A 26,443-nucleotide genomic window follows, 5' to 3' on the forward strand; every position below is an offset into this window, starting at 1 on the left:
CAAAAAACAGAGATTTTCTAGTTTCAAATTGGATTTTTGGTGATTTTTTAATTATTATAGGCCAAAAACAAAGTCACAAATACAAAAAACCGCCCCTATTTGTTGTAGTGTAATATTTTATTACATTACTTTTTTATTTAATTATTATTTTTGAAATAAAATTAGAATACTATTAATCTTTTCTGAAGTTATATTTATATATTTTGGTTATTAAATTTGGTTTTCTGTTAAGAAAAAAAACGTAATTAAAATATTTTAATTTCTTTTATTTATTATATATTTTTTTCTTTCTTAAATATTGATATGTTTTATTTATTATTATTTATTTGTATATCTTTATGTGGTGATCCAGACACTCGGATGTTGGATTTATCACATATAAGAGCATATTCATATTGGGATAGTGTAGTAGCTATCATCTTGTTAGTATAAAATATATAAACGATTAAGTAAGGGGATCTATATGGACATGCAAGAAAAATTAGGGTCGGACATGCAAAAAAAGACCAAAAGGGAGAATTAAACGTGACGTCACTTGTAATTGGCCTTTGGGAGTGTTACTGACAAATTGAGCACTGATAAGACATGCAAAAGCAACCAAATTGAAGAATTAAACGTGACGTCACCTATAATTGACTTTTGGGAGTGTTACCAACAAATTGGACACTGATAAGACATGCAAAAGCGAGCAAATTGAAGAACTAGACGTGACATCACATATAATTAGTTTTGCATGTTACACGCATTTTTTTGGGGGGTCAGCCTTGATATTTGTTAAATGTTTCAAAATTAATGTTGATTGTAAAAATATAAAAAATGATAATGAGATAGATATAAAGATAAAAATGGAAGATTGTAAAGAAGATAAATATAGAAATATAGATAAATAGAAAGATAATAATAAATTGAATAGAAACAGAAGGGAATATTGATAATAGAGATAAATATAGAATCTAAAAAGTAAAAAAAAAATCTAAAAAAGATATATACAAAAAGTTAGTATAATTCAAGATAATTCTAGTTTAAAAGTCATACCTTGATTGTTAGTACATCAAAGAATAATCTTCAAGGCCATGTTTTTGAATTATTCTTTTATGAAAGGGGTTGATTTTTGGCCAGCAGAAATTTCGAGTGTTTTTGCACTTGGTAAGAAGAAAGTGGTTTACATCTAAGATAATAATTATCGGTTCCACTTTTTCTGGCAAGGTAGCAAATGGAACAAAAAGACAGTCGCCTGTTTCAATTGGAGTATTCCAATATACAGCCACTGCTCTGCTAAATGTATCGGCTACAAGTTGAGGATGGTCGATTGTACCGAACCAATGTTGCTGGGGGAGAGGTGAGCGCTTGTCTTGGAGACTGCGAATTAGTGGGTTATTGGATGCAGACATATTGCCATGCTCCATTCTTCCGTGGTAGTAGTTGTTTTGGTGCTTTAAAAATGTTTCTAGCATTTTGTCTTTTACTTTTGACCACTCCTCCTGGTCCTGGTACACTTCCATTGCTATCGCCCTGTACCCACAATTTCCGTCTGCTTCAGGAGAAAAGATTGTTGATATATGTTTTGGTGCGATTGTGAGATTTGTTAGTAATGTGGGATTGCATGGTGACTCAAGGTTGATAATATTTTTTATGGCTTTTTGCTCTTTAGCTGAGGATATTTTTTGCCTAGAAAACAAAGCAAAGATTTAGTAAATTAAATCTAAACAATATTAAAATCTTACTTTTTTTGTTCTTTTTCTGTTTTAATTTTTTTTGTGATTTTTTCTTTTTCGGTATTGATGCAATGCTCTAATGCAATCATCTTGTGCTTGGTATTTTTTGGTCGGCCTTTAATGGCTTCGACTACTGTTGGGCCCTTAAGGTTTTCGAGTTTCTGTGCATCGATTTGTTTCAAAGTTTTTTCTATCAATTGGTATATATTGATTTGTTCTTGTTCGCTCTGAGCATTGGCAAAATGTTTGCAAATAAGCTCAAGAGCATAGTTGAATTCTGGGGTTATTGGTTTGATATTGTTGATGTTTGGGGGTACTGGGGTTGCATTTTGGATAGTTAAATGGTCTACATAATAAAATGTTATATGAGAAAATCGTCATGTAATTATTGCTATTATTATATATATTACTTTCTCCTTCTAGATAGTTTTTTCTCTAGCGTCTTGGGATGCAGGAGATTGGGATGGTATTGAATTTGGCGAGTGTGTGGTAACAAGGAAGCAGGTAGTTGTATTGTATGAGGCATTTGCACTCTTTGGCTAGTTTTTCGGATATAATGGATTTGGATAATTCTAATTTGATTTGATCCATTGCAAATCTACAGACTTTAAGACGGATGTCATTTAGTCTGGCGGCATTGACTTTATCGAACACAATTTTTGTTCCTTCTCCAAGGCTTTCCACCATTAGCCAATGCTTGCGATCTGCAACCTGTACAATTTATAAATATATTATAACCAATAAATGCATAAAATAGTATAGAATAAACTTACCAACTCGTCATACCACTTTTTTACTTTAAGGGTAACTGCCTTCAGTTTACCCGAGGAAGTACCAAGAGAATGCTTGAGAGAAGAATGGGCACTTTCTGCACGGTTCGACGTGCGATTGCCGAAATGGGCATGTTTGTAAACATACATGTTCACCCAGTTTTCCTTGTCTTTCATTTTTCTGATAAAGTATATTAAAAAAAACACGATTTTTTATAGTTAAATACTGTTTACATCAAATTTAAAAAATTTATACGTACTTCTCAAGAAAAGCACTAGCAGCTTTTCCTTGGTCTTTGCAATTTTCCTTTGCAAATTCAAGGTATCCATTTGTTTCGTTTTTTACTTCTTGATGTGTAATGCATTTTAAAGCAATTCGGTCAAGGAATTCTGACAGCTTATCCAACAGGTCTCTCTTTTCGCTACTCTTGTCTCCCTTCATCATCGGAAGCAATTGCTTTTTAAAGTTGTCTTTGATATGCTTATAGCACAACAACTGCTTCGACTCAGGAAAGACTCGAGTAATAGCATTTCTCAATGCTTTTTCATTGTCAGTGATGAAAACATCTGGGAGAAGTGTTGTTTGTTTGTCGTTGCTGCTGTTGCTGTTGTTGTTGTTGTTGTTGTTGTTGTTGTTGTTGTTGTCATCGGGCCAGACTGCATCGCGGAGACAGCTAAGCACCCAGAGATAATTTTCTTCTGTCTCATGCTCTACCCAAGCACCGGCAATTGGATACGTCTTTAAAGTGGTACGAGGGTTTCTACTCACATTGCTAGTACCAACAATGTTGACATAAGTCATTCGATGACTATTTGTCTTATATGTGGCATCAATAATGACAGTCTCAGGCATTCTTCGTGCCTCATTGATCGCATCCTGATGCACAAAGAAGACCATATTCACTTGATTGTCTTCTGTATTACCAACAGAATACCTGACATGGAAGTCAAGATCTTGCAGAGTGGTGATAAAGTCAAATATCTCCTTTCCTTTTTCCGATTTTCCGAAATGTTGCTTTATATTAGCAATGTCATGGCGAACAATGTTTGTATATCCATTTATCTTCAAACTGTTGAAGATGGTGGATACATCGTCATTGTTCTCCAGATGCTTAACCACAAGCGCCATTGCCTCAGGCGAGAGCTTGCGGTGCATAGCATATGCTCTGTGGTCTTCTTCAATGGGGTGATTATGCTCTGCCTCACGGGAGCGCACAGTGAGCTTTCCGCCCTTCTTGGTGTTGGCATACATGAAGCAAGGGCAGCCATGCTTCTGCGTGTCTTTTTCGCGCTTTCTCTCCCATCCAGAAAGAGTTTCACCCATAACTGATGTTTTGGAAGCAACCTTCTCGGCTTTTCTGGTATCTCTATATTCGCCAGAGTGCTTGCAAATCAATTTGATGCGAGAGCTTGATGCATATTCAGTAGTGAGAGCAATGTTATGCTTGACACCATATGCTTTGGCAGCTTCTCGAACAGCTACGACTGAAGAGAATTCTCTTCCAACAAGAAAAATTGAGTTGAACTCAGTCAAGGCAGCATTGTACTTCTTCGACGTCTCGCTAACAATGACAAAGTCGTTGGTGTTGTTGATGTTGTTAATGTTGCTCATGTTAAATGTCAAAAAAAATTATGCGCTGATGTTGTAGTAAAAAAGGGCAGTGATTTAATTGGCAATCTGGAGGGTAATTTATCTGATCCCCCCAAAAAAAGATGCGTGTAACATGCAAAACTAATTATATGTGACGTCACGTCTAATTCTTCAGTTTGCTCGCTTTTGCATGTCTTATCAGTGCTCAATTTGTTGGTAACACTCCCAAAAGTCAATTATAGGTGACGTCACGTTTAATTCTTCAATTTGGTTGCTTTTGCATGTCTTATCAGTGCTCAATTTGTCAGTAACACTCCCAAAGGCCAATTACAAGTGACATCACGTTTAATTCTCCCTTTTGGTCTTTTTTTGCATGTCCGACCCTAATTTTTCTTGCATGTCCATATCATTGCCCTTAAGTAATCAGCCCAATAATTATTACAGTTAGTACTGTAGATAATATCTTAAAGATTGTTACGATAATTATATCATACTGCCGAGTAAACTGTGTCAGATCGATATGGAACTAATTTAGTAGAAAATCCTAAAGCTCTAGTATAAAAGAGAAAAGAATAGCTAAGAGCTAAAGAAGTACGATTTATGACTTGATGACATAATTGTAACACCAACACTAGTTAAGCAGTAAATACACTCTAATAACCAAATATAGTACACTGGAAAAATAGGGTAAATTCATCTGGATCAAATGTACCAAAAATGTAGATGATTGAGCCGATATCATCACAATTTTTGTGATATATCATTTTGAGCAATGGTACGATATCATCTATGGTGCTGATGCATATCATCATAACAACGGGTACACGAAAACCCAATGTAGAACGATTGTCAGTCCGCAAACTATGGAAACTGAATAAATATTGTAGTTATGCTTTACTCCTATCGAGTCTACCTCTTTATGTGTTATATTTTGAGGTCTATAAAGAGCTAGCATCCCATATTATTATTTTTACCGGGTTTTTTTATTGGCTGCAGAAATGCTTTAAAAACTATCAAAGAGATGATTGTAGGTTTTTTACAATATAAAGAAATGATGATAGTTGGTTTTTTATACACACAAAAGCAATGAAACTAGGTTTTTTTACAATGGAAAAGAGAAACAAAGCATGGGTAGATTTTTATAAACAAGTCTCTTTGGTTTGTTTTTTATTTTACTTTTATTTATTTATTTTTTGGAAAAATATTGGGTTATACATTTTTTGTTCAATTTTGTTTTATTTGATAGGAAAATCTTTTCTAGATAAAAATCCTAATTTCGCGACAGTTTTGATACTATAGCTATTATAATCGCTAATACTTCTTGCTCGCTATATATAATTTAAAGCCTTCTGGGAGTAGACATGGAATACATACTTTAATAGTGGGAATGCTATTAAAAAATGATTAATAGAAAAGAAGAATTAGTAAATGATTTAAATTGAAATTTCTTCATAAATACTTACAAGACAGAGAAGACTTGACATAAAATTGATATAAACATGTTCTTCAGAACTATAAAGACAATACCAGTAGTCTTTGAATAGAGATACATTCTAAAAATGAATAATTATTAATATTGTGTGTAGTAAAGGCGTATTTATTAAATATATTGTAGTTAACTTACCAAATATTACTGATTATACGTCTTCCTGCATAATATCAGACATAACTAATAAATCGTAATAGAAATAAATATATATTTATGAGGAAGACAAAAGAATAATTTGAATTTTTTTTAAGAAAAAAACTTATCATCATGTTCGATTAAGAGATGATGAGACTCAATGGAAATGAGTAGCAATGGCTAGACAAACAATATGATGAGTAACAAAGATCTGTAAGAGAATGATATCTTACCTTGATATATCAGACAGAGTATAGCCAAACAAAGAGACACATATTTGGTATTGAGCTATAAAAGAAAGAAAAAATTATAAGTGAAATTGTAAAAACATAAGCAAAAGAGAAACAAAGAAAATATCAATAATAAATGTTGTTAAAAGAAAAAAAAGAAAAAAAAAAGACTTGTCTTAAAATCCAGTTTGACCCTGACAAAATGTGGGCTGTAAAAAGTAATACTCCAAAAGAAGATGACCACCGTCATCTTGAAATACTACTTTGTGCCTCATTGAGTTAGAAAAGAAGTTGTCTAAATGTGGATCAAGCGGTTGGGAGATGTGCTTAAATATCAAATGAAAGGTAGAGAGTTAATCTGCACCGCTTATCCTCTTTACTAGTATGTGAATTTTAAATATGATATAACAAGTGTAGTGAATTGTACAATATTAGTTGAAAATTATTAATATTTATTTTATTAACAGAAAATGACAAAGCGTATTCCTACTGCTCCCCGCCGACCCAACCTACGCATGAATGCTGTTCTTAATAGCACAATTGCAGGTGTTGTTGCTCCAATTGATACACCAACTCCAGAAGTAGCAGTTGACACAGCCCCTGAAGTTCAAGTCGCTGTGACCCCAATGGATCACGTCCTTACCTTGTTGGCAGCCAACAATGTTTCGATGCAATCCTTACAAGAAAATGCAAAAGGAGTGACTGATGCAATAACTCATTTGAAAAATGGCCTGGATTTGTCCAACAAGACAAATGAATTTTTGAAGAACTCGGTCCTTCAGCTCATGACTGAAAATGCCGAAATAAAAAAGGCAATGACCAGCCAAAATTCCGTGATGCCTTCTGCTGTACCAGCGGATTCTTCTTCTTCCATGGATGATGATCTTGACCTTGGAGCGAAACATCATCCCTTGATTTCTGTAAGTAAATTGATAATAATAACATTACTGATTAATATATCTAATACTGTTTTTATAGTAACTTATCAATAGTTACATCAAGAAACCGAACTTTGTTAGCACAGACCCGCTCAAAGTTGCTGAGAATAATAATAGATCAGCATGGTCAATGACTGGCACGTATGGCGATAAGTACAACAAGACACTTGCACTGGCTCTCTTCAAGTACCTGAGACCTCAAAGATGTTGCACAAATGTGTCAAAGAGTGTCATTATGAATATAATAAAGAATCACTACCAAAATCAAGTGCGAGTCTTCCGGACCTCAGCAGAGAAGATTATGGCTAGAAATAAAGCTGGAAGATGACGCAACAGAAAGAAGACCGTAAGTTTTAAAACAAAGTTAATTTACTATTGATTTAATGTTTTAATAAAATATTCTTTGGTAGCTTCTTGACCGTCGTATTATCACGTACCAGACATACACAGAGGCTATTCATGAGGGCATGAATCGATATGATTGCGGAAATATTCTTTCTATTGACGTGATGTCTGATGGCGAGTCGGATGGAGATAACAAAGTGCGGGCATATCGTCCCAGCTGGAGAACTGATGAGGTAATGTTAAACATCTATTTATGTTTTAAAGAAAATAATAATACTTTATTAATACTATTTATTCTTTAAACCAGCTCCAGACATTTATTAGTACTATTGATGAACTTACTGTTATCCGTTTGAAGAAAAATTCAGAAAGCTTGAAAAAGCGCATCCCTTATGAGAAAGAAGTGAGCATTCCCGAGAATTTGGCAGTCACTTTACCAGATTGGTGCTTTTCAAAATAAATCATTTTTTTCTTGCCAACTATTTTAGAGTCTTTTTTCTACTTGTTTATGTTTACGGATTAGCATGATGTATACAGATGCATGTATAGCATGCCAAGTACAAACAAAAATTTATAGAAATAATAAAAAATAAACGTGCAGCTATATATATTAGTCTGTATTAATTAATATTTCTTTTTTATACGTGTTTCATTTTTGTATTTGAATCTAAATATATATTTTTCGTGGCAAAGGAACTACACACATCTGAACTTCGCCTTCTAGACCAAGGTGCTCGCCTACTGCGACTGGATAGCAGATTCTATTCACTGGGAGAATGCTGTTCATGCTGTCATCTTCGAACCCCACCTCATTCACCTCAACTCCTTCTCCTGCTCTGGGCTGAAGTAAAACTTCCTTGTACCATCGTACATATGCAAATACATGCTGGCTCGCATGACCAGCAAACGAGTTTACAGCAGTATTGACAAAGAGGTACTGAATTTGGCCCGCGTATGGCTTGGTACTTCTACCATCACTTGTCTCAAACAAGGCTTGCATGAACGACCCGCGCTGATTCTTCGTTTTGCTCTTGTAGATTTGCCCAAGAAGATTGATTGATTCAAACTTCTGTATCCGATTGTTAACAAAATCATCGGAATGACCAGCCTGACGATAATGAACAAGAGTTTGATCATCGTATGTCTCGCGATAGTATTCCAACAAATGCTTATACTCGGATTCATCCATGGAAATCTCCCCCTTTAGAGCTAAAGGAAGTGCGGAAGGGGGCAAAGGCTCGTTTCCCTTGACGATATCAAAGTTGATCTCAGGAGAATCAAGAAAAGCATTGATATCGAATGGGATTGAGGTGGCAGTGGAAGTGGAAGTGGCTATGGAATTGGCAGTGGATGCAGTGAGCTCAAGGATAATCGCCGAATGCTCAGGTCGAATTATTGGCAAAGTTTGGCGAATAAGATCTCCCTGGTATGCTTCTTCAAGATACTTCTTCATATAGGTTCCCTCAAACCCGTCTTTTCTATTTGTCGCATAGTTTTTCAAGATACCATTGCATCTTTCGAAACTAAAAAGCCAATAGCCATAAACCGGGCCAAAGTTCAGTACAGTCTCTCGCAGATGAAGATGGAGATGCATGTTTGGCGAAAGGAATGGGGCTTTATACAACTTCTCGCACTCTCTGCAGAAAGCCTCCAAAGATTGATGGGCTTCATCAAGGTGAGCCATGGATATGCTTGGCATTGAGAGGTACTGGCATGCATTGACAAACGTTGTCCAGTTACCGATATGAGCTTCAGGTAGACGACCACGCAGGAGAACAGGAGAGTACACCAAGCACCAAGACTTCCACTCGTCGGCCTTCATGAATGGGAAGCCACGCCCGATCTTTGTCCCTAATGGCGTGTAGTCCTCTGGCAGTACAAGCTTGTCAGCATCCAACTGCATTTCGGCCAAGTGTGCATCTGTGATGAGACCTGAAGATCTCCATTTCTCCATTATCCTCTTTGCTGTTCCGAGGTACAGGTTGTGCATCGGATCGATGACAGTGCACTCCACGAGGTTAAAGTAAACCAGGTCATGCAATTCTGACCATCGGACACCATTTTCCCTCTCCAATCTCTTTCTCTGTGCATCACTGCTGGCCATTCTCCACAACTCGGCATCACGGCGGTTTTCGGCATCAGTGCGAGGCACCCACTCAGAAAACACGAACCCAGAGTAGTCCACAGCATTGGAGTCTGGAAGGCGAGGGAACTGTCGGTTGCACTTATTGCATGCACATGTGCTTGAATGAGAGGTGAACCCACAAGTCTTACGGGCAGCAGGAATGTCGCAGGCAACAAGAAGAAGGGCAGCACGGACAAGAGCACCAGATGGGCACTGTACGGTAGGCATCACCACACCGCCATACAACTGGTTGAGTTCCGCGACAAGGGGACGGAGGTAGTGATTGATCTCACTTGTCTTTGCTTCCTTGGGCCCTGGCATGAGACCAACGAGAACAACATTCTCCTTCTTGTACCGTTCTGATCTTGGCAAGTTGTTGATGCAAAGGTATATCGCACCACAGGAGTAAGTGACCCCATCGAAAGGTTGAAACCAATCGATGTTCATGGTAAGCATTATGGAGCGCTCATGATTCACAAACGGTAAACCATTGCTATCCTTCAGACTGTTCCACTTCGTACCGTCGTAAATGTCAAACATCATGCCTGGAACTTGCACTCTGATTCTCCAATGGTTGATGGTGTCTTCGAATCCAGGGCGGCAAAAAAGGATAGACAATGTTTTGATTATGGAGTTATACATGTAGATCTTTTTGGGGATAGTCAAGGCTCTTGATGTTGCAAAGAAAAGAGCGTTTCCACATTCTATACCAGAGAGTCTCTCGAAATTACAGCACTCTGGAACAACATCGGACTCTTCGTATACTTTGTTACAATCGCCACATGCAACAAACCGCTGGACACCTCGAGTCACGTCGCTGAGACCGGTCATAGAGTTGACACCGTTTATACTGAGGGGAAGACGGAAAGACTGTCCAAAGTGTGCCAATACTTCGTTAAGAAACTTTAACGGAACAGCACCACCAGAATTGACAACATATTTGGATATGAAGAAGGCAGCAAAAGAAGCAATGAAAGCATGAGTAGGATCGACTGGCATATTGGATGAAGAAAAGTGCTCTATTTGAAAAAAAAATCAATACTTGTTGACTTTATTGATTTATATGTGCTTTTTGTACTAACCTCTAACATCATCAGATTCATCGTCAGAAATATCCAAAATGGTTGCTTCAATGACACCCTCATCTTCGCTTTCAGAATCAAACAAGGAATCAATGTCAAAAAGAGGTAAGTCTTCGGCTGTTTTGTTAGGTAAAAAAGAATCAAATTATTAGATATTATAAATGATTATAAAACTTTAATAAAAATACTATGCATACCTTCAACTTGATCTTCGGCATCAACATTGTCTTCAAAGTCAATCTCCATGTCATTGTCATTCGACATTACTTCTATAACTGAGGCTATATTATATGAAAATAAATATTTAATTAAAATTGTCTCAATAATAATTTTCTTAAATTTGAACTTACAAGAAGATCCTGACTGATATTGTCTCACGATATCCTGTTGTGCATGTCTTCTGAGTGTTTGGGTAGACACCAAAACAAATCCCATGCTATTGGAAGAGCATTTAGAGCACTTGCATTCTGAATTGTTGTTGTTGTTTGACATATTGTGTGCGTATGTTTTATTTTTTAAGTCTTTAGAATTGACAAGAATAGAAAATTGTTCAGGAACACAATTTAATATACACTCCCAAAACTGAAATCACCGACAAAATCTTTGATTTCTACCCCTGAATAAACCATACATCAACTTCATTATGCTATATCTTCTCAAGAAGTTGACAAAATAAAACCAAACATTGTGTTGCTATAGAAAAATGTATATATATTATAGAATAAAAATAAAAAAATGAGGTTTAATATACGGTATGATCACCACGAGCTTTTATGACTGCTTTAACTCTGTCAGGCATACTTGCCACAAGAGTTTGCAGAACTCCAGGGTCAAGCAACTCCCATTCCTGAAGAATACAGGCCTTCAGCTCTTGCACATTGTTAATAGAGGCCTTTCTCTCTTGAACCTTGGCCTTTAGGGCATGTCAGACATGCTCAATTGGGTTCAAATCTGGACTTTGCGACGGCCAGTAGTCAAATCGTTTAATCTCCCAACGGTTTTTCCACCACGTCGTGTAGGACCCAGTATGACAGCTAGCACCATCTTCTTGGAATGTGAACATGGTGTCATGTTCTTCATTCAATTGTTTGTACCAGGGATTGAAGTCCTTAGACAGACAATTGACGTATGCATCTTGGTCTACAGATCCTTCGATAAACGATAATGGCCCAATGCCACCAGCCCAGAAACAACCCCATACCATCACGGAACCTTTTCCATACTTTTCTGTTGTTAGTGTATGGCGTTTCTGGTGCCTCTCCCCTCGTTTACGAATTACGGATGGGTCAGAATCATTGCCTTTCACCATGAACCTCGACTCATCTGACCACACCACTCTGCTCCAGTCTTCGATGCTAAAACTGGCCCTAGCTCTAGCCCAACGCAACCGATTCTTTTTCTGCTCACGGGTTAACTTTGGTTTAGATACAGGGGTGTAAGAACCGAAGCCTTTTGCTCGTAGGTATTGGATAACTGTCTGTCTACAGACAATAACGCCAGCAGCTCCCAAATTTGCCTGGTGGTATCCATAACTCTCAAAAGGATTACGTCTCACACTCAAACAAAGACTTGTAACGTCTGTTACACTAAGTTTCTTTGGTCTCCCAGGTCTGGTCTTTGTCTTGGCTGTTCCAGTAGTCTCCCAGCGCTTTATTTTATCGAAAACTGTAGTTCTAGGAATGTTCATACGGTTTGCGATGTCAGTTGGAGTATGATCGGCTTTTGAGAGCCAAACAATGCCTCCACGCTCAAAATCTGACAGCTCGCGTCTGGAGGGAGTAGTTTTAATTCTTTTATTACTTTTCGACATTGGTGGTTAAGTTTGAGGTAAAGGTGTGAGGAAGAGAAAGGTAAAGAATGTTATAAAAAAAGCAGCATGAAAAATGTGGTTCATCGATGATTTTTATTGTCGGAGTGTATATCTTTCCAAATTACACCAGCTTCCAAAATGACATAGTTTATTCCGGCTGTTAAAATGGGCAGTTCTCTAAACAGTAATTGATTGCCTCATTCTAAAATACAATAATACACACTTTTGTTAAAACATGTCGTCATGTACATTTTATTAGCTGTAGAGCATATACAACAAAAATATTTGTAGTAATATCACGACCATTAACCTCATCATACTTATAAATAAATATTACAACAATAAAAAGCTTTATTATCTCACTCAAAAGATATCATTTGGTTTAAGTTTCCTACAACTATTGACTCTGCGACATGGCTACAAGTCCCAAAAAGAAATCTCGCAGACATTTTTTACAAAAAAGAGTAAACTCGTTTTTTTATCCAATAAAACAGACCGAGCATTATCATCGCCGTCGAAAATAAAAAAGACAAAAGTGATGGAAATTTAAGCTACCACTCCACAAATAATAGTACCCTACGCCATAGATGAAATTACCCTATTTTTCCAGTGGTAATGCTTTGAAGTATCGAATGTATGAGACTCTGCTATTGGGTCTGAAAGTTGTGCGGACAAAATAATGTCATAGTTCTCTACTATGCTTGGTCTATCCTCTGAAGAAAGGATAAGAAGCATATATACATTGTGGGGGATCTCCCTTCTGGAATTCGATTATATATATGAAAAAACAACACTTTTCCAAGGATGTGTTTTGTATCTATTAATTTACAAACCTCTTGCGCTTAATATGAAGAGCTGGTGGACATAAATTAGGAGTATTCCCGACTTTTTGTTCGCCTAGTTAAGCGTTGGTAATCTTGTAATTGTAAGCTCCGTAAAAGGATAATAAAGATACTCGGTCAGCCAAAGTCCGAAACCATGCTCATAGCATCTTTGGTATACCTGTCTAATATGGCGTGAATCACCAATAAATGCAAATTATAAGATTACAGTTTTTCCAATATTCGATCAATACATGCCTGCTATCAAGATTCAATTCACCGCAAATTACGCTGTAAAGACCCAAACAAAGTCTCGTTTAACTGCTCATACTATACATGAATTATTATGCTCAATATTGATACACATACCTGTGATTTATTGCTGAAAAAGTGTTGCCAAATGGATAAAGAATACGTTAAATGTTAGGGCGCTACATCAATGGTTTAGAGTATCAGTGTAATGATTTTATGAGTTAATAAAAGCTTTAATCCAACCTCATAACATACCAATTTATGGGTCCTGAAATTGTAAGCACATTTCCAATTATTATTGGCAATAGACTCGTAAATACTGATGGCAGGCCTGTCAAAGTTGGGACCTAATGACATAAACCCCATTGTCACCTGTAATGTAATCTGATATTTGACATTCTGTTTTTCATATATTATACTTCTACTTCTATTGGGCTTTGTAATCCCAAAAGAAGTATGCCCAGGCCATAGAAGGGTATATTTGGCTCGGTCGCAGCATATACTAAATATAGAGAGTAAGAGTAAGAGGAAAAGTGTATTTTTGGACAACTGTGTTTCTTTCCTTACAAGCGCATTGGAAGCTTTTTAAGCTTTTGATAAGGCACCCTATTGGATCTTAAGCAATGTTGTAAAAAGAGTTTATCTGTTTTGTTAAATACGCAGACCACTTAATACTCCTCATAAAAGTCATTGACATTATTAGGAAAGCCAAATTGGATACTTAAATTGAGCAATAATACCCCAAAAGTATCTGTATCATCAATTGTTGTCTGTCCGTTTCTTTTTGAGGAGGGAGGGCATGCTTTGATTCGATATCTTGACTTTCAGTAAGGCACGTAACTATCCTCAAGGCAGCAAGTAATTATATATATATATATATATAATTACATCGATTGCTTTATTCAGATTATTATTGAGCGCATTATTATCGTAGACGGCTCTTATTCTATGAATAATGGAAGCGCTATTTCTTAGATCCAAAGGACAATTTTCATTGAGCTGCGACTGTGGTCAGTGAGACTCTATTTAGCACAGAAGCTCGTTAGTAAGGAACACAATATACTCTTGGGTAAAATTTTATTGTGGATTTAATAAAATACATAAATTGCAAGAAGTTGATATCTACATTCTGATTTATTGTAATTATTGTTTATTAGTTATAATGTAAGATATCAGCCACATTTTGTTTAGTAAATTAAAGATACTTTACCGATAGTAATAATAGTAGTATTGAAATCAAGGTAAAAAGAGTATATCAAATGTAACACCTTTTTTTATATGTTAAAAGATTCCTTAATCTAACCAAGTCATGTTACTGTTACCTTGTTCACTTTGGCTGTTTATTCTTCTTTAATCTTGCTTTAAATATATTTAAATATTCGTTTCATATAAAGCTCCTATATAAATATATAGTATAATTTACACGCAGACAAATACATATATATTGGGGGTACTCAGCCAGATTGATCGATCAAATTCTTGTGTGAATCTTGGCCAATGGTATCAATTTGTAGTTGAGGACACCAAAAGACAAAAGTACAAAATTCGTACAAAATTCATAGATTTTTATAGCATTTATAGAATAATCTTTGCACATTCTGATTTCTTCTTTGAACCTGTAGGCATCTAGACTCTCGAAGAAATCAAGTGCTCTTTCCCTTTACTCAACATCTGGCAATACATTGTCAACCTTGTGTATGTATTTATTGGCTTTAAGTGTTCGTTTAAGCTCCTTCGCGGCAGTCATCTGCTCCAACTTTATATTAACTTCCTTTTTGATTACTTCTAAAATATCTTTAATAAGTTCGTCTGCACTTGCTGATAAAGACTCTACCAGTGTTTTTTTTTCACGATAAATTCCCTGATTTTATGCGATTTCTTCAAGGCATCAATTGCTTGTTGCTTTGTACTATATTTTGGCATGTAAGATGGAGAGAAAGAAGTATTATATAACTTTTGGCAATAAATTCTATGATTTATTAAGGAGAAAAATAAAAACAGTATCGTATTGCATATAAAAAGTAAGGATTAGGTTAATCAGAGAGCCGTACGTTTTTCGATCAAAATTTGATCGAAATTTGATCTTTCAAAAAGACGATCAAATTTTTATCGTCGCTATTACAATTGTAGTCCAATAATATGGCGTTCTGAATTCAAAATTTGATCGATCAATCTGGCTGAGTACCCCCATTATATATAAAAGCTAAAGACCCTTTTTTTTCACCATTTCTTTATATGTATTCTAACAAAGAGGCTAAAAGAAGTCAATATTATAATACCTATTTATCAATTTTACTGTTTCAATATTTATAAGTATATAAAGCGTGAGATATTTGTATTAATGAATTATGGTTTTAATAAACAGTGAGAATGTGTGTATAACACATAGCATATATATCTTGTGTATATATATTTAAAAATTTAAAATTAAGAATATTCATATATACTTTTATTTATTTATTTTTTATTTTTCTCTCTCTCTCTTTCAATATTTTTTTTATCTTTCACCATGACATTAATCACTGCTGAATCGTTTATCACAGCAAACTCACACACTCAACGATGGAGTACAAAACGAAGATCAGCAATAAAACAGAATACTCAAGCCACCAAGAAAAGAACACCTCCTTCACTTCCTCTTCCTCTTCCACGGCCGCTGTCTAACGAAACTGTGGATAAGATTACCGCAGTTCCGCAGCCTCCTGTTCTGAGAGGATTGGTTGTCCTATTCGATGACCAGGTTCCAAACTTGGAGCTTTTGAGAACAATGGCCCTAGCTTTGGATGCCACCATTGCAGAAGAAATGAGCCCTTTGGTGACTCATGCTGTCGTCGCCAGCCACACGCCTCTACTCAGACTGGGTATCTCAAAGCACCAGAACAACAGCAACGACAAAAGCAACAAGGCCCCTGAAAAGAACCCGCGTCTTGTTTCTCCAATGTGGGTCCAGAGCTGTTTTCGCCAACAGAAACGTCTTGCTGTACATTTCTTTCCGTATGATTGCGATCAAAGTTCGCCTGCTGCGGGATTATTTGTGGGTGACACCTTGAACAGACCGGACGGCGAAGACGAAGATGAAGATCCTTTCGGTGTCACGTCAAACACGCAGCTTACACACACCATAAATACCGCAAGTACAAGCAACACTACAACCACCAACAACACCACTACCAATACTATTGTTATTACTGCTACACAAAGATCTTTACCTAGGTCGTCTGCCATGTCTTTCCGACGGTCGGGTAGGCAATCAAGCTTCTCATCAACCAGCCAACAGTCATCCCCCCGATCTTCAAATACTGGACCATCTATTGGAGATAAAATAACACAGCAACCTATAATCGAATTTGATGCATTGCGGCAAACAAATTTACAGAATCCAGTAGCTATGGATAAGAAAAAGGCAGAGGTAAAGGTGGAGACAGAGACAGAGGCAGAGGCAGAGGCAGAGGCAGAGGCAGAGGCAGAGGCAGAGGCAGAGGCAGAGGCAGAGGCAGAGACAGAGACAGAGACAGAGGCTCAGGCTCAGGCTCAGGCTCAGGCGCAAGCAAATACAGAGGATAAAAATAAGAAAACTAAGCCTGGAGCTGAGAACATGACCAAGGGAAAGCAGTCAGCACAAGATATCAAACAGATATTCCAAAGAATGATTGAATTATGCAAGACATCCAAATCAAAAGACTTTTCAAATGCAGATGAAGATAATTCATGTATTGGAGATCACAACAAAAAGGGTGATAAGAATGTAGTAGGCAAATCATCAACTATAAAATCATCCTCAGTGTCGTCTGTATCGTCGTCGCCGTTACTGTCATCAACATCATCAAGAGTAGCAGTAGCAGCAGAATCAGAGTCACTATCAACAGCAGCAACAACATCAACAACAGCATCAACAGCATCATCAACAACGTCTTCATTTTCATTGTCAGTCGTGACGAAATCTTCAGAATTGTTACCTAATCCACAGAATCAGGCGACTACCTCTGAAGCTGGATCAGACACAGACACAGACTCTGAAAGCATGTCTGTAGGTACTTGGTACGGTGAGCGGGTGTGCTCTTCGGAAAGTCAGAGTACATGTAGCATGCGGTCGTCTAGCTTGAGGTCGTCCAGGTCAAAGCAACCTTTGTCTAAGCGGCGTAGAGTTATAAAAAACAACCAGTTGATGAGAAAATAAGAAACTATAAAATCATCCTGCACCATCACCAAAACCAAAACCAACCCCCCACAATTGAGCCATAGCTGTCAAAGAAGTTGACCTTTCTTTTTATTTACTTTACTTTAACTTGCTTTCATTTATCACTGCCATATTCTGTTCTATCCTACCATTGTATATTTTCACTATTTTGCTTTTTCTTTCTCTTTGATAAATAAAACACACACACACCAAAAAAAATTACGCACAATGACAGGAATATAATTGATTGGTTAATATAGATCTATAATTTTTTTGGGAAGCTTTGATGTTTCAATTGCATGGTTTTTGCCTTTCTTCTTCTTCTACCTCTTTCTTTGGTTTCTGTTGCGCTTGTGCCAGCTTCTGAAAACTAATAAAATTAGATTTTGTTGATTAATCAACTTGTTTATTTTAATTTGATTAATTGATTATTTTATTTTAGGACAAAATTCACTAGATTAATTAGAAGAAAGATGTGATATCATATTCATGTTTATGATTATGATTATGATTATGATTTTTGGGTTTGGGTTTGGGTTTGCATGTTTAATGCTTGATAAATTCCGGTAATTCCTTTTTTTGTGATTACCTTTATTATTACTTTTTTTTTCAAGGTATGCATACACCTGTATGTATGTACAATATATATATATATAAGCTAAAGTAAAGAATCTGCCTTTTTTTTCCTTTTTTTCCTTTTTTGAAAGTGGTATAGCATCTGTTTGGTTGTATCCTTTTAAGCACAATTTGAATGATGTATATATTACAGTTAATAAAAAAGGAGCTATTTGGATAATTATGCCACTCTTGTAAGTAACAAAAAGCAAAATGATAATAATATTACCCGTGTGTAAGGTTGGTTAAGCTGTGAATGACATTACCCATTTTGAGTACTATTGTTAGTGTCCAAGATGGTTAGTCTAGCGAGGTGTCGGGCAGTAATTTAGGATTTCCAATCAAAAAAAAGGAAAGGAAAGGAAAGAGAAAGAGAATAAGTAAGAATGAGGTCAGTTTCTTACAAGCCATTATTGAACAATAGATACGAAACACAACGTCATGTACTAACAAGTAAGTAAGTAATGTGTTATGTATGTATGTATGGGTGAGTAGGGTATATGTGCTGGTTACAATTCAAATAATGTATGTTCTGAAATCGATTGATTGATTAATTGAATTTTTATCTTACTCTTTTTTTGTACCTATGAAAATAATGATATAATAGGCTGTGGAATTCAGGAACAAGATGGTTAAATGAGATTATATTAGCACAAGACACACATGTGTATGCATATAGTGGTCTATCTAATTCTATCAAATCAATTGTTGTGTTTTCCATTCATACAGATATTCGTATGATATTTAATGGATAAAAACGATCAATTTACTATTGATCTTTATGATTGTGTGAATAATATTTAATCTAATGAGTCTCGGTTATAATGTACTTTCATATTGATTTATACAGCTACACATTGAAACAATACAGCACAAGAAAGAATCTCTTTATTTTCTTATGTTCGAGTACAATGTTGCGCTACAACTGTGTACAGTGACTATTTGATTGGAGGATCAGTATCGCAAATATCCATGTATCTATGTATCTATGTGAATGTATAAGAATGGTACTTAAGCCACGTGATGAACAAGACAATGAAGTGTAAAATAATAAAGAAAGAAAGAAAAAATAAAAATGTTTCCAAAATTTTGGGCTTAATTCGTTTTTTTTTTAGTTTTTTTTTATATTAGGAATTTCAGAGACAGATTTAATATAAAATAGACGTGAATATATATATATATTATATTATATTTTGCGTGCCCTTTAATAAATATTTATATTTATAAATTTTTTTTTTCTTTTTTAAATTTTTTGTACTTTTTTTTTTCTTCTTCCTCTTCTTCTTCTTCTTCTTCTTCTTCTGCTTATTTTGTTCCTTATTTTTTCTTTTCAAAACAATAATTTAATTTAATTTAATTTAATTTAATTTAATTTAATTTATTTTATTTTATTTTATTTTATTTTATTTTATTTTAAAAAGAAATAATCACAAAAAAAAACGCAAAATATATATAAGATATATTTAAAGCGTATAGATAGACAGATAGACAGATTCTGTATGTATGTATAAATGTATGTATAAATGTATGAATATTTATATAAAAAATAAATAATTAATTAATTAATTAATTAAATATATATATATATATATATAAATTTGGGGTTTTTTTTTATATATCCTTATCTCTTTTATCTGCTCGACCATATAAATATATAGACACACACACAGACAGACGGACAGACAGACAGGCAATAAAGAACAAGGTAAACAATGACAATCAATCAAATCTCTTTCTTAATTGCCATTACCATCGGGAAACTTTCATATTACACTATAATTCATGTATATATATATATTCAAATTTTTCAAATATTTTATTTGAATGAATGACATGAACATTGCAATGATGAATAAGTGAATAAAGAGAGTTGACCAGAATAAGCTTTTATTCATTTATCACTATTGTTCTCACTAATAAGCAATACATGTATTTCTATGATAATGATAATTGGAATCGATTTTAATCATTATTCAAAAAAACCCAAAGAAACCAAAGAAAAAGAAACGAACAGATTCTAAACTCTTTCAACCATTTTTTGTTATTATTATTTAATACTAGATAATATATCCATTGATCTATTCTATACATCTATAAAGAGGATTTGAAACCAAAACTAAAACAAGAATAAAGGGTTTGTATTAGAGAGCTTATTTTTTTTCTGCTATCGACATAAAAGAAGACATCGGAAGGACCATGGTCGTTATTGTAGGCAAAGATTGACTATTTGAATCTTCACTGTAGGGCTTCTGGTCTTTCCAGCCGAGCAAATTGAAAAATAAAAGAACAAGATCGACACAGCTGTATATATATACATACGACTGTTCTCGCTTTATATTCCACAATCGACCATAAAAACAGACGAACTTACAGACGAATAAGCGAACGAACGAATAAACGAATAAGCAGACGAACAAACGAACGAACAAACGAACGAACGAACGAAAAAACAGACGACTAAGCAATCTGTATATTGAAGATTGAAACCCTTATTTGTTGCTGCTGTTACCATTAAGATATATACATATATATATATATAAAAATCAGTGCTCTTATTATCATCATTATGTCGAGCGTTCGTTCTGGATCATTGAGAATACGCAGTGCGAATCGCGGCAAAATAGCCGGCGCAGCTCTACAACGGCAAAAAGTAACTACTCAGGAGCCACCAAAAAGTCCAGCTGTAAAAAAACGAAAGAAACCCGAGGCAGAGGCGTAAGAATTGCATTTCCATTTATTTATATTATACACACAGATATATATATATATTTGTGTGTGTGTGTGTGTGTGTGTGTGTGTGTACGTGAATGGACTGAAAAAAAAAGAATGAAAGATGAGATGAGATGGATAATGACATAGGCACAAATATATACACATACACTCACATATATATTATTCATGATATTGAATACATGGATTTTTGAATATTTGTATGTATATTCGATATATATATATATATTACCTACAGACCACCCAAACGTGCTGTTCGACGAAAGACCGAAAAGAAATCACAGTCGGAAAAGGATATCGAAGATGCAAAGGTAACAAAGTAATCATAGTAGTTTGTTCCGATTTTCCAATAATTAACATTCCTGACCAAACTGGAAACAGAATAATGATTATTGTGATGCCTGTGGTGGCCTGGGTCGATTTTTGTGTTGTGATGCTTGCCCAAAGGCGTTTCATTTCACGTGTATGGAACCACCAATGGAGGAAGAGGAAGTCGAAAGGATCGAGGGTCAATGGTTTTGTAATGAGTGTCAAAACAAGCAAGACAACAACACTATCAGCGATAGCGATAGCGGTAGTGGTAGTGGTAGTGGTAGCGGTAGTGGTAGTGGTAGCGGTAGTATTACTATAAGTGATAAAAGATCATCTGAAAGATATCGAAAAAATGGATTATTCGAAGCACTTTTACAAGATCTCAAAGGCAGAAACCCAAAGGCATTCAGTCTTCCCAAAGAGATCCGTACTTTCTTTACGGGAGGTAAGCAAATCTATAAATACTCTTATACACCCACGCACACACACACACACACTCTCTCTCTCTCTCTCTCTCTCTCTCTCTCTCTCTCTCTCTCTCTCTCTCACACACACACACACACAAATTTTATTTATTTATGTGTGTGTGTGTGTGTGTGTGGGTGTATATATTTTTGAGTTTATTTGTATTTCAAAAACAACAAGAAAAAACTCATATGTTTCGGTTGAAAAAAAAAAAGTGAGTGCAAATTCTTTAGGGGAATATGTTGATTCAACCACTGTCAAAGCAGTTCGATATAGGTAAAGCTCCAGTTTACCCATCATCATTACCGCTATAGATATCTTTTGGGTGTGTGGGTGTGGATAGACAAGAAAAGAAAAGGGGTCTTGTTTTTCTTTTATATTTATTTGTCTTTCTTGCTGTACAATAACCACCATGACGATATATAACAACAACAACAACAAAAAAGAACAGGGAAAAGATGATTTAACGTTGGTATTAGGAATGGCCAAAGAGAAGAACCTGATTACAGACAATTGAAAGACAAGAATGGCAAGTTTATAGTTTGCTACAAATGCCGCAAGACAGCTGTATCAGCACCGATTGTTGGATGCGATTACTGTCCTCTTTATTGGCATATGGATTGTCTTGATCCTCCGATGTGTATCCCACCAAATATATCCAGGAAATGGATGTGTCCAAATCATGCTGAGCATGTCATGGCAAGTACTTCTCCCCCTTCAAAGAAGAAGAAGAGAAGAGGAGACAAGAGAGGAGAGATAGATAAAAGAGATAGGGATGGGGAGCAAATGCTTCTTATATGTACATACATACTTATACATATACATATATATATGGGTGTATGTGCTTGTAAGCATTTGTTTTAGCTTCTTCATGCCTTGGCTCTTGACTTTGGTCTTAGTTGTATTATTACCAAATCCAACTAATACAAAAAAGAATTATTCCTTGTTTCTTATTCTTTTAATAGCCCAAGCGAAGGATACAGCGACGCCCACTAATCATAGAGCCTAAATTCCCTCAAAGTACCAATAACGGAGATATTGAAATTGTCAGTGATGATTCAACAGATTCAATCGACACTCTTGATGATATGGACAGCTTTGATCAACTAGCATCTTGTGGAGGAGTTGTCTACAGATTACCAGCAAAGGCAATACAAACCGATTTTATGGAGTATGCAAAGAGGTAAGAACTAGAACACGTACAGATATTATTGTTCCTGTTGCCATAGTATCTATATTAGTTGCCATAGCATCTATATTAGTTGCCATAGTAGCTGTAGTAAAATAATAAGTACAAACAAAAGACAAATGTCACACTCAATTTTATTTTATTTTATTTTATTTTATTTATATAAAAAATAAATATAATAGTTTAAGGCATGCTCATCAACGATCAACAACCGCAGAAACCCTTTCAAAGGCAACCTCGCCTCTTTCTCATCCAAGCCCAGAACCTTTTTTACCATCTCCGCAAACTCTTGATGGGTCCCAGGATCCCACTGATAAAGCAACTGAAGGAGAAGCCAAAGAGGTTAGTTTATATATATATAGGTATATTATTTGTATTTACATATAGAATTCTTTTTTTTTATAAAATATATAGTGGTTAGAAAGTCTGTTATTTTTCCAAACAAGTGGTGAAGAATATCAAAAACACAACAACGATCATGACCATGACCATGACCACGACCAGAAAAATGACCTTAGCCATGACCATGATTTCAACTACCAACAACCAGAACAAGGGATGGATGAAAGTAGTGAACAGAATACAAATGTTGATCAAGTTGGTCTACACGCACTATTACATGCAATATTTGTAAGTTAACATGTAGATTTGATTACATTTGCTTATTAAATGTATTGTGGTTTAGCATGACAAGTATGACAAGCAAGACGATACACCAAAATCCAAGAGACGGAAAGTGGAAATTGATCAAGACCGATATGAAAAGTGCCTGAGGATTGAAGAGCTCTTGAGACGCAAAGGAGAAGAAGCCTTGATGAAGATACTCACAACCACAGACTGATAACAATTAACATCCCCGTTCACTCACATTTATCTTCTTCTTCTTCTTCTTCTTCTCCTTCTTCTTTAGCATCATAACATAAGCATAATCATCATCATTGTCATTATCAGCATTATCAGCATCCTCTTCCAACTATTAATTATTTCCTTTGTTTTCATTTTTAAGCAGAAAAGAAAAGAATACTTACTCTCATTCTATAATTTCTTATTACTACTATCACTATAACTACTATTACTACAACCATCGTCTTTTTCTTTATCATTCCCTCTTTCTCTTGATTATTATTATTACTACTATTATTATTTCATATAACTTCATTCATGCATATGCATTCTACAATCTAATTTTATTTTGTATAAAGTCCTTGAAAATCCTCTATTTACTTATTTTATTTTATTTTAAAAGAAGAAACAATCTTTCGCTTTATGTCTCTTACATTTTGCTTGTATTTTACTACAACCTTTTCTCTTTTCTCTTTGGTCTTTGATACTTTTACTTCAATCAAAAATCAAGAGGTAAAGTAAAAGAACTAGTAAGAGCTGAAATATACATTCAAGGACAAGCAAAATCTGAACAGAGCAGAGCAGAGCAGAACAGAAAAATCAATAGTCTAAATTAAAGTGGTGTATTTGACAATCATTATGAAAACTCGGTGCAGTCCATTAAATAGATACAGATACACGTTTCTAAGCAACCAAAGTTTTTTATACATTATTTTTGGTTTGGTGTGCCCATTTAACTAGATTCTCATTTGAATATATGTATGTATACTAGATAATATCTTTATTTATTTATTTTGTTTTTTATATATATATTGCTTAATTATAACTTGGTCTTTCCTGTCCTTCTGTTTCAAGTCCTCTACCTTACTCTCACTTGCTGCCAAGACTTTGAGTTCATGATTCCTTCTCGTATATTCCACGACTTTTTTTTTAAATTTTTTTTGACCATGTGGCTCCCAATTGTTGAGTTGAATTAATCCTTGCTGCTGCTATCAGTATTATCACTGGACAGAATTACTTGCTTTTGCTAAATAAACACATTATTCTTCTTTTATTCACATCTACTAGTAAGAGTCAATATCTATATCTAGCTTTAGGCACATTGTTGCAAAACTCATACATACATATATACATATATAAGAGTAAAAGATCAAAAGAGGGACAGAAATTGATTGAATACCTTGTTACAATCACATGCCTACAAAAGTATAACTCTCTATGCAATGGGCCATATTAAAGCTAAAGAAGAAAATACTACGTCACTTTTTCACAAGCTGCTTATTATAATCAGATATACAAACATACATATACATATACACATATATATATATATAATAGATATTAAAATTGAATACAATATTATATATGTATATATCTCGTTTTAAAAATTCAATCCAAGAACAGAGAGAGAAAAAAAGAGGTTTCTTGTTCTTGTTCTTGTTCAACTTCTAACTCTAATTCTTAATTATTTCAATTTTACTCAATATATAATTCTTTTCTTTCTTTCTTTCTTTCTTTTACCTGTATGCCGCCCTCATCTCATTCATCAACCTCCAACACGTTATTCTCGATGCTCAAACCATATCAAACCGTGATTGTGTCCCTGTATCTGATCACCGTCTTTTTCGGATTCCTTTTTTCATCGATTGGACAAGCACCGATCTCATACTTTAGTCTCAAGCATAATGTGTTCAACAAGTACTTTGTAAAGATTGGCTGGTTCTGGGTCACTGTTGTCTACCTACCTTACCTGGCTCTTGTGCTGTCCAAGCGAAAGTTTGATTCGCAGCGATTTGCACAAGGCATACTTCGTTATGTTGTCGCAACAACTTACTGGTATCTGATGACCCAATCGTTTTTCGGACCGAGCATAATCGACCGAGTGTTTGTTGCTACGGGTGGACATTGTTCTTCAAAGATTTACAAGAATGGATCCGACACAATCGTTGCATACGACAATATCTTCCAGCAGTCCAGCTGTCGTCGTTTGGGTGGTAACTGGACAGGTGGCCATGATGTGTCTGGCCATTGCGTCATGCTCATCCACGCAAGTCTGTTCCTGTGGGAGGAGCTGAGCTGGGTGTTCTGGTCGGTGCCTACATTCCAGCGCATCAGAAGCCAAGGTGGGCTGGAGTGGTTCTCTATCCTTTCGGTCTTTAGTCTTTTGGGTCTCTGGTGGTGGATGGTGCTGATGACAAGTGTATATTTCCATGGTCATTTGGAATTATTGTCTGGCTGTGTTTTTGGAATTCTCGGTTGGGCATTCACAGTAAGTTTACAAGTTTATATATATATATATATTGTGTGTGTGTGTGTGTGTGTGTGTTTTTGTATGCAAATTAGTAGTAATTTGTCTTTGGTAATTAACCTTTTCTTTATTGTGTCTAGTATTTGTATGCTTTCCCTTCAATTCCTTTTATTGGCATGCCACCAAAATCTCTTGCTAGTGACGAAAACACGTCAAACTCGATCCCCATGGAGCGCTTGTCCGAACCAGAAGAAGTAGACCAATCACTTTAAGACACATTTTAATATTCTGTCATTGCCCTTTTTTTTTATATATATATTTTAAATTAATTTTATTTACCTTTGTTTAAACACCTTACACACCTTACACACTATACACTCTACACTCTACACTTTACACTTTACACAAAACCGCACAGGCTTTAAATTCCTTCTTCTTTTTCTCTCTATCTCTTTTCTATATATACATATATACATATATTATATTTCAAGTTTTTTGTGATGATTTGACATCAGCTCAAAATAGAAACAAAAGCACTTGATTTATATATTGCAATCATTT

At 35.3% G+C, this 26,443-nt stretch overlaps 7 protein-coding genes across 7 annotated transcripts; 3 read left to right on the forward strand and 4 right to left on the reverse strand.

Moving 5' to 3' along the window:
• Positions 1 to 626: 626 nt before the first annotated feature.
• PHYBLDRAFT_165024 (hypothetical protein) lies at positions 627 to 2,662 on the reverse strand (the record flags this gene model as incomplete). Its single annotated transcript, XM_018435143.1, has 5 exons — positions 627 to 701; positions 1,167 to 1,668; positions 1,725 to 2,061; positions 2,210 to 2,426; positions 2,489 to 2,662. The coding sequence occupies 5 exons, from the start codon at positions 2,660 to 2,662 to the stop codon at positions 627 to 629; spliced, it is 1,305 nt and encodes a 434-aa protein (XP_018294538.1).
• Positions 2,663 to 4,729: 2,067 nt separating this feature from the next.
• On the reverse strand, positions 4,730 to 6,205 carry PHYBLDRAFT_165025 (hypothetical protein; the record flags this gene model as incomplete). Its single annotated transcript, XM_018435144.1, has 5 exons — positions 4,730 to 4,937; positions 5,395 to 5,466; positions 5,540 to 5,629; positions 5,934 to 5,988; positions 6,124 to 6,205. The coding sequence occupies 5 exons, from the start codon at positions 6,203 to 6,205 to the stop codon at positions 4,730 to 4,732; spliced, it is 507 nt and encodes a 168-aa protein (XP_018294539.1).
• A 195-nt stretch (positions 6,206 to 6,400) lies between these two features.
• PHYBLDRAFT_165026 (hypothetical protein) lies at positions 6,401 to 7,673 on the forward strand (the record flags this gene model as incomplete). Its single annotated transcript, XM_018435145.1, has 4 exons — positions 6,401 to 6,850; positions 6,933 to 7,136; positions 7,279 to 7,446; positions 7,521 to 7,673. The coding sequence occupies 4 exons, from the start codon at positions 6,401 to 6,403 to the stop codon at positions 7,671 to 7,673; spliced, it is 975 nt and encodes a 324-aa protein (XP_018294540.1).
• A 207-nt stretch (positions 7,674 to 7,880) lies between these two features.
• On the reverse strand, positions 7,881 to 10,912 carry PHYBLDRAFT_165027 (hypothetical protein; the record flags this gene model as incomplete). Its single annotated transcript, XM_018435146.1, has 5 exons — positions 7,881 to 9,309; positions 9,979 to 10,357; positions 10,421 to 10,537; positions 10,618 to 10,701; positions 10,771 to 10,912. 5 exons carry the CDS (start codon positions 10,910 to 10,912, stop codon positions 7,881 to 7,883), a joined length of 2,151 nt encoding a protein of 716 aa, XP_018294541.1.
• Positions 10,913 to 13,495: 2,583 nt separating this feature from the next.
• PHYBLDRAFT_165028 (hypothetical protein) lies at positions 13,496 to 15,494 on the reverse strand (the record flags this gene model as incomplete). The annotated part of the gene is made up of 4 exons (XM_018435147.1): positions 13,496 to 13,805; positions 13,871 to 13,918; positions 14,968 to 15,131; positions 15,426 to 15,494. The coding sequence occupies 4 exons, from the start codon at positions 15,492 to 15,494 to the stop codon at positions 13,496 to 13,498; spliced, it is 591 nt and encodes a 196-aa protein (XP_018294542.1).
• Positions 15,495 to 20,661: 5,167 nt separating this feature from the next.
• PHYBLDRAFT_142026 (hypothetical protein) lies at positions 20,662 to 23,632 on the forward strand (the record flags this gene model as incomplete). The annotated part of the gene is made up of 9 exons (XM_018430730.1): positions 20,662 to 20,810; positions 21,064 to 21,136; positions 21,207 to 21,582; positions 21,836 to 21,878; positions 22,082 to 22,295; positions 22,568 to 22,785; positions 22,974 to 23,133; positions 23,206 to 23,421; positions 23,477 to 23,632. The coding sequence occupies 9 exons, from the start codon at positions 20,662 to 20,664 to the stop codon at positions 23,630 to 23,632; spliced, it is 1,605 nt and encodes a 534-aa protein (XP_018294543.1).
• A 1,647-nt stretch (positions 23,633 to 25,279) lies between these two features.
• PHYBLDRAFT_100611 (hypothetical protein) lies at positions 25,280 to 25,867 on the forward strand (the record flags this gene model as incomplete). The annotated part of the gene is made up of 1 exon (XM_018427595.1): positions 25,280 to 25,867. A coding segment is annotated over one exon (588 nt), but the record flags the coding sequence as incomplete, so codon positions are not given.
• Between the last annotated feature and the right edge of the window lie 576 nt (positions 25,868 to 26,443).

This window comes from Phycomyces blakesleeanus, assembly GCF_001638985.1.
Source record: "Phycomyces blakesleeanus NRRL 1555(-) unplaced genomic scaffold PHYBLscaffold_5, whole genome shotgun sequence".
Classification (NCBI taxonomy): Eukaryota; Fungi; Mucoromycota; class Mucoromycetes; order Mucorales; family Phycomycetaceae; genus Phycomyces; species Phycomyces blakesleeanus.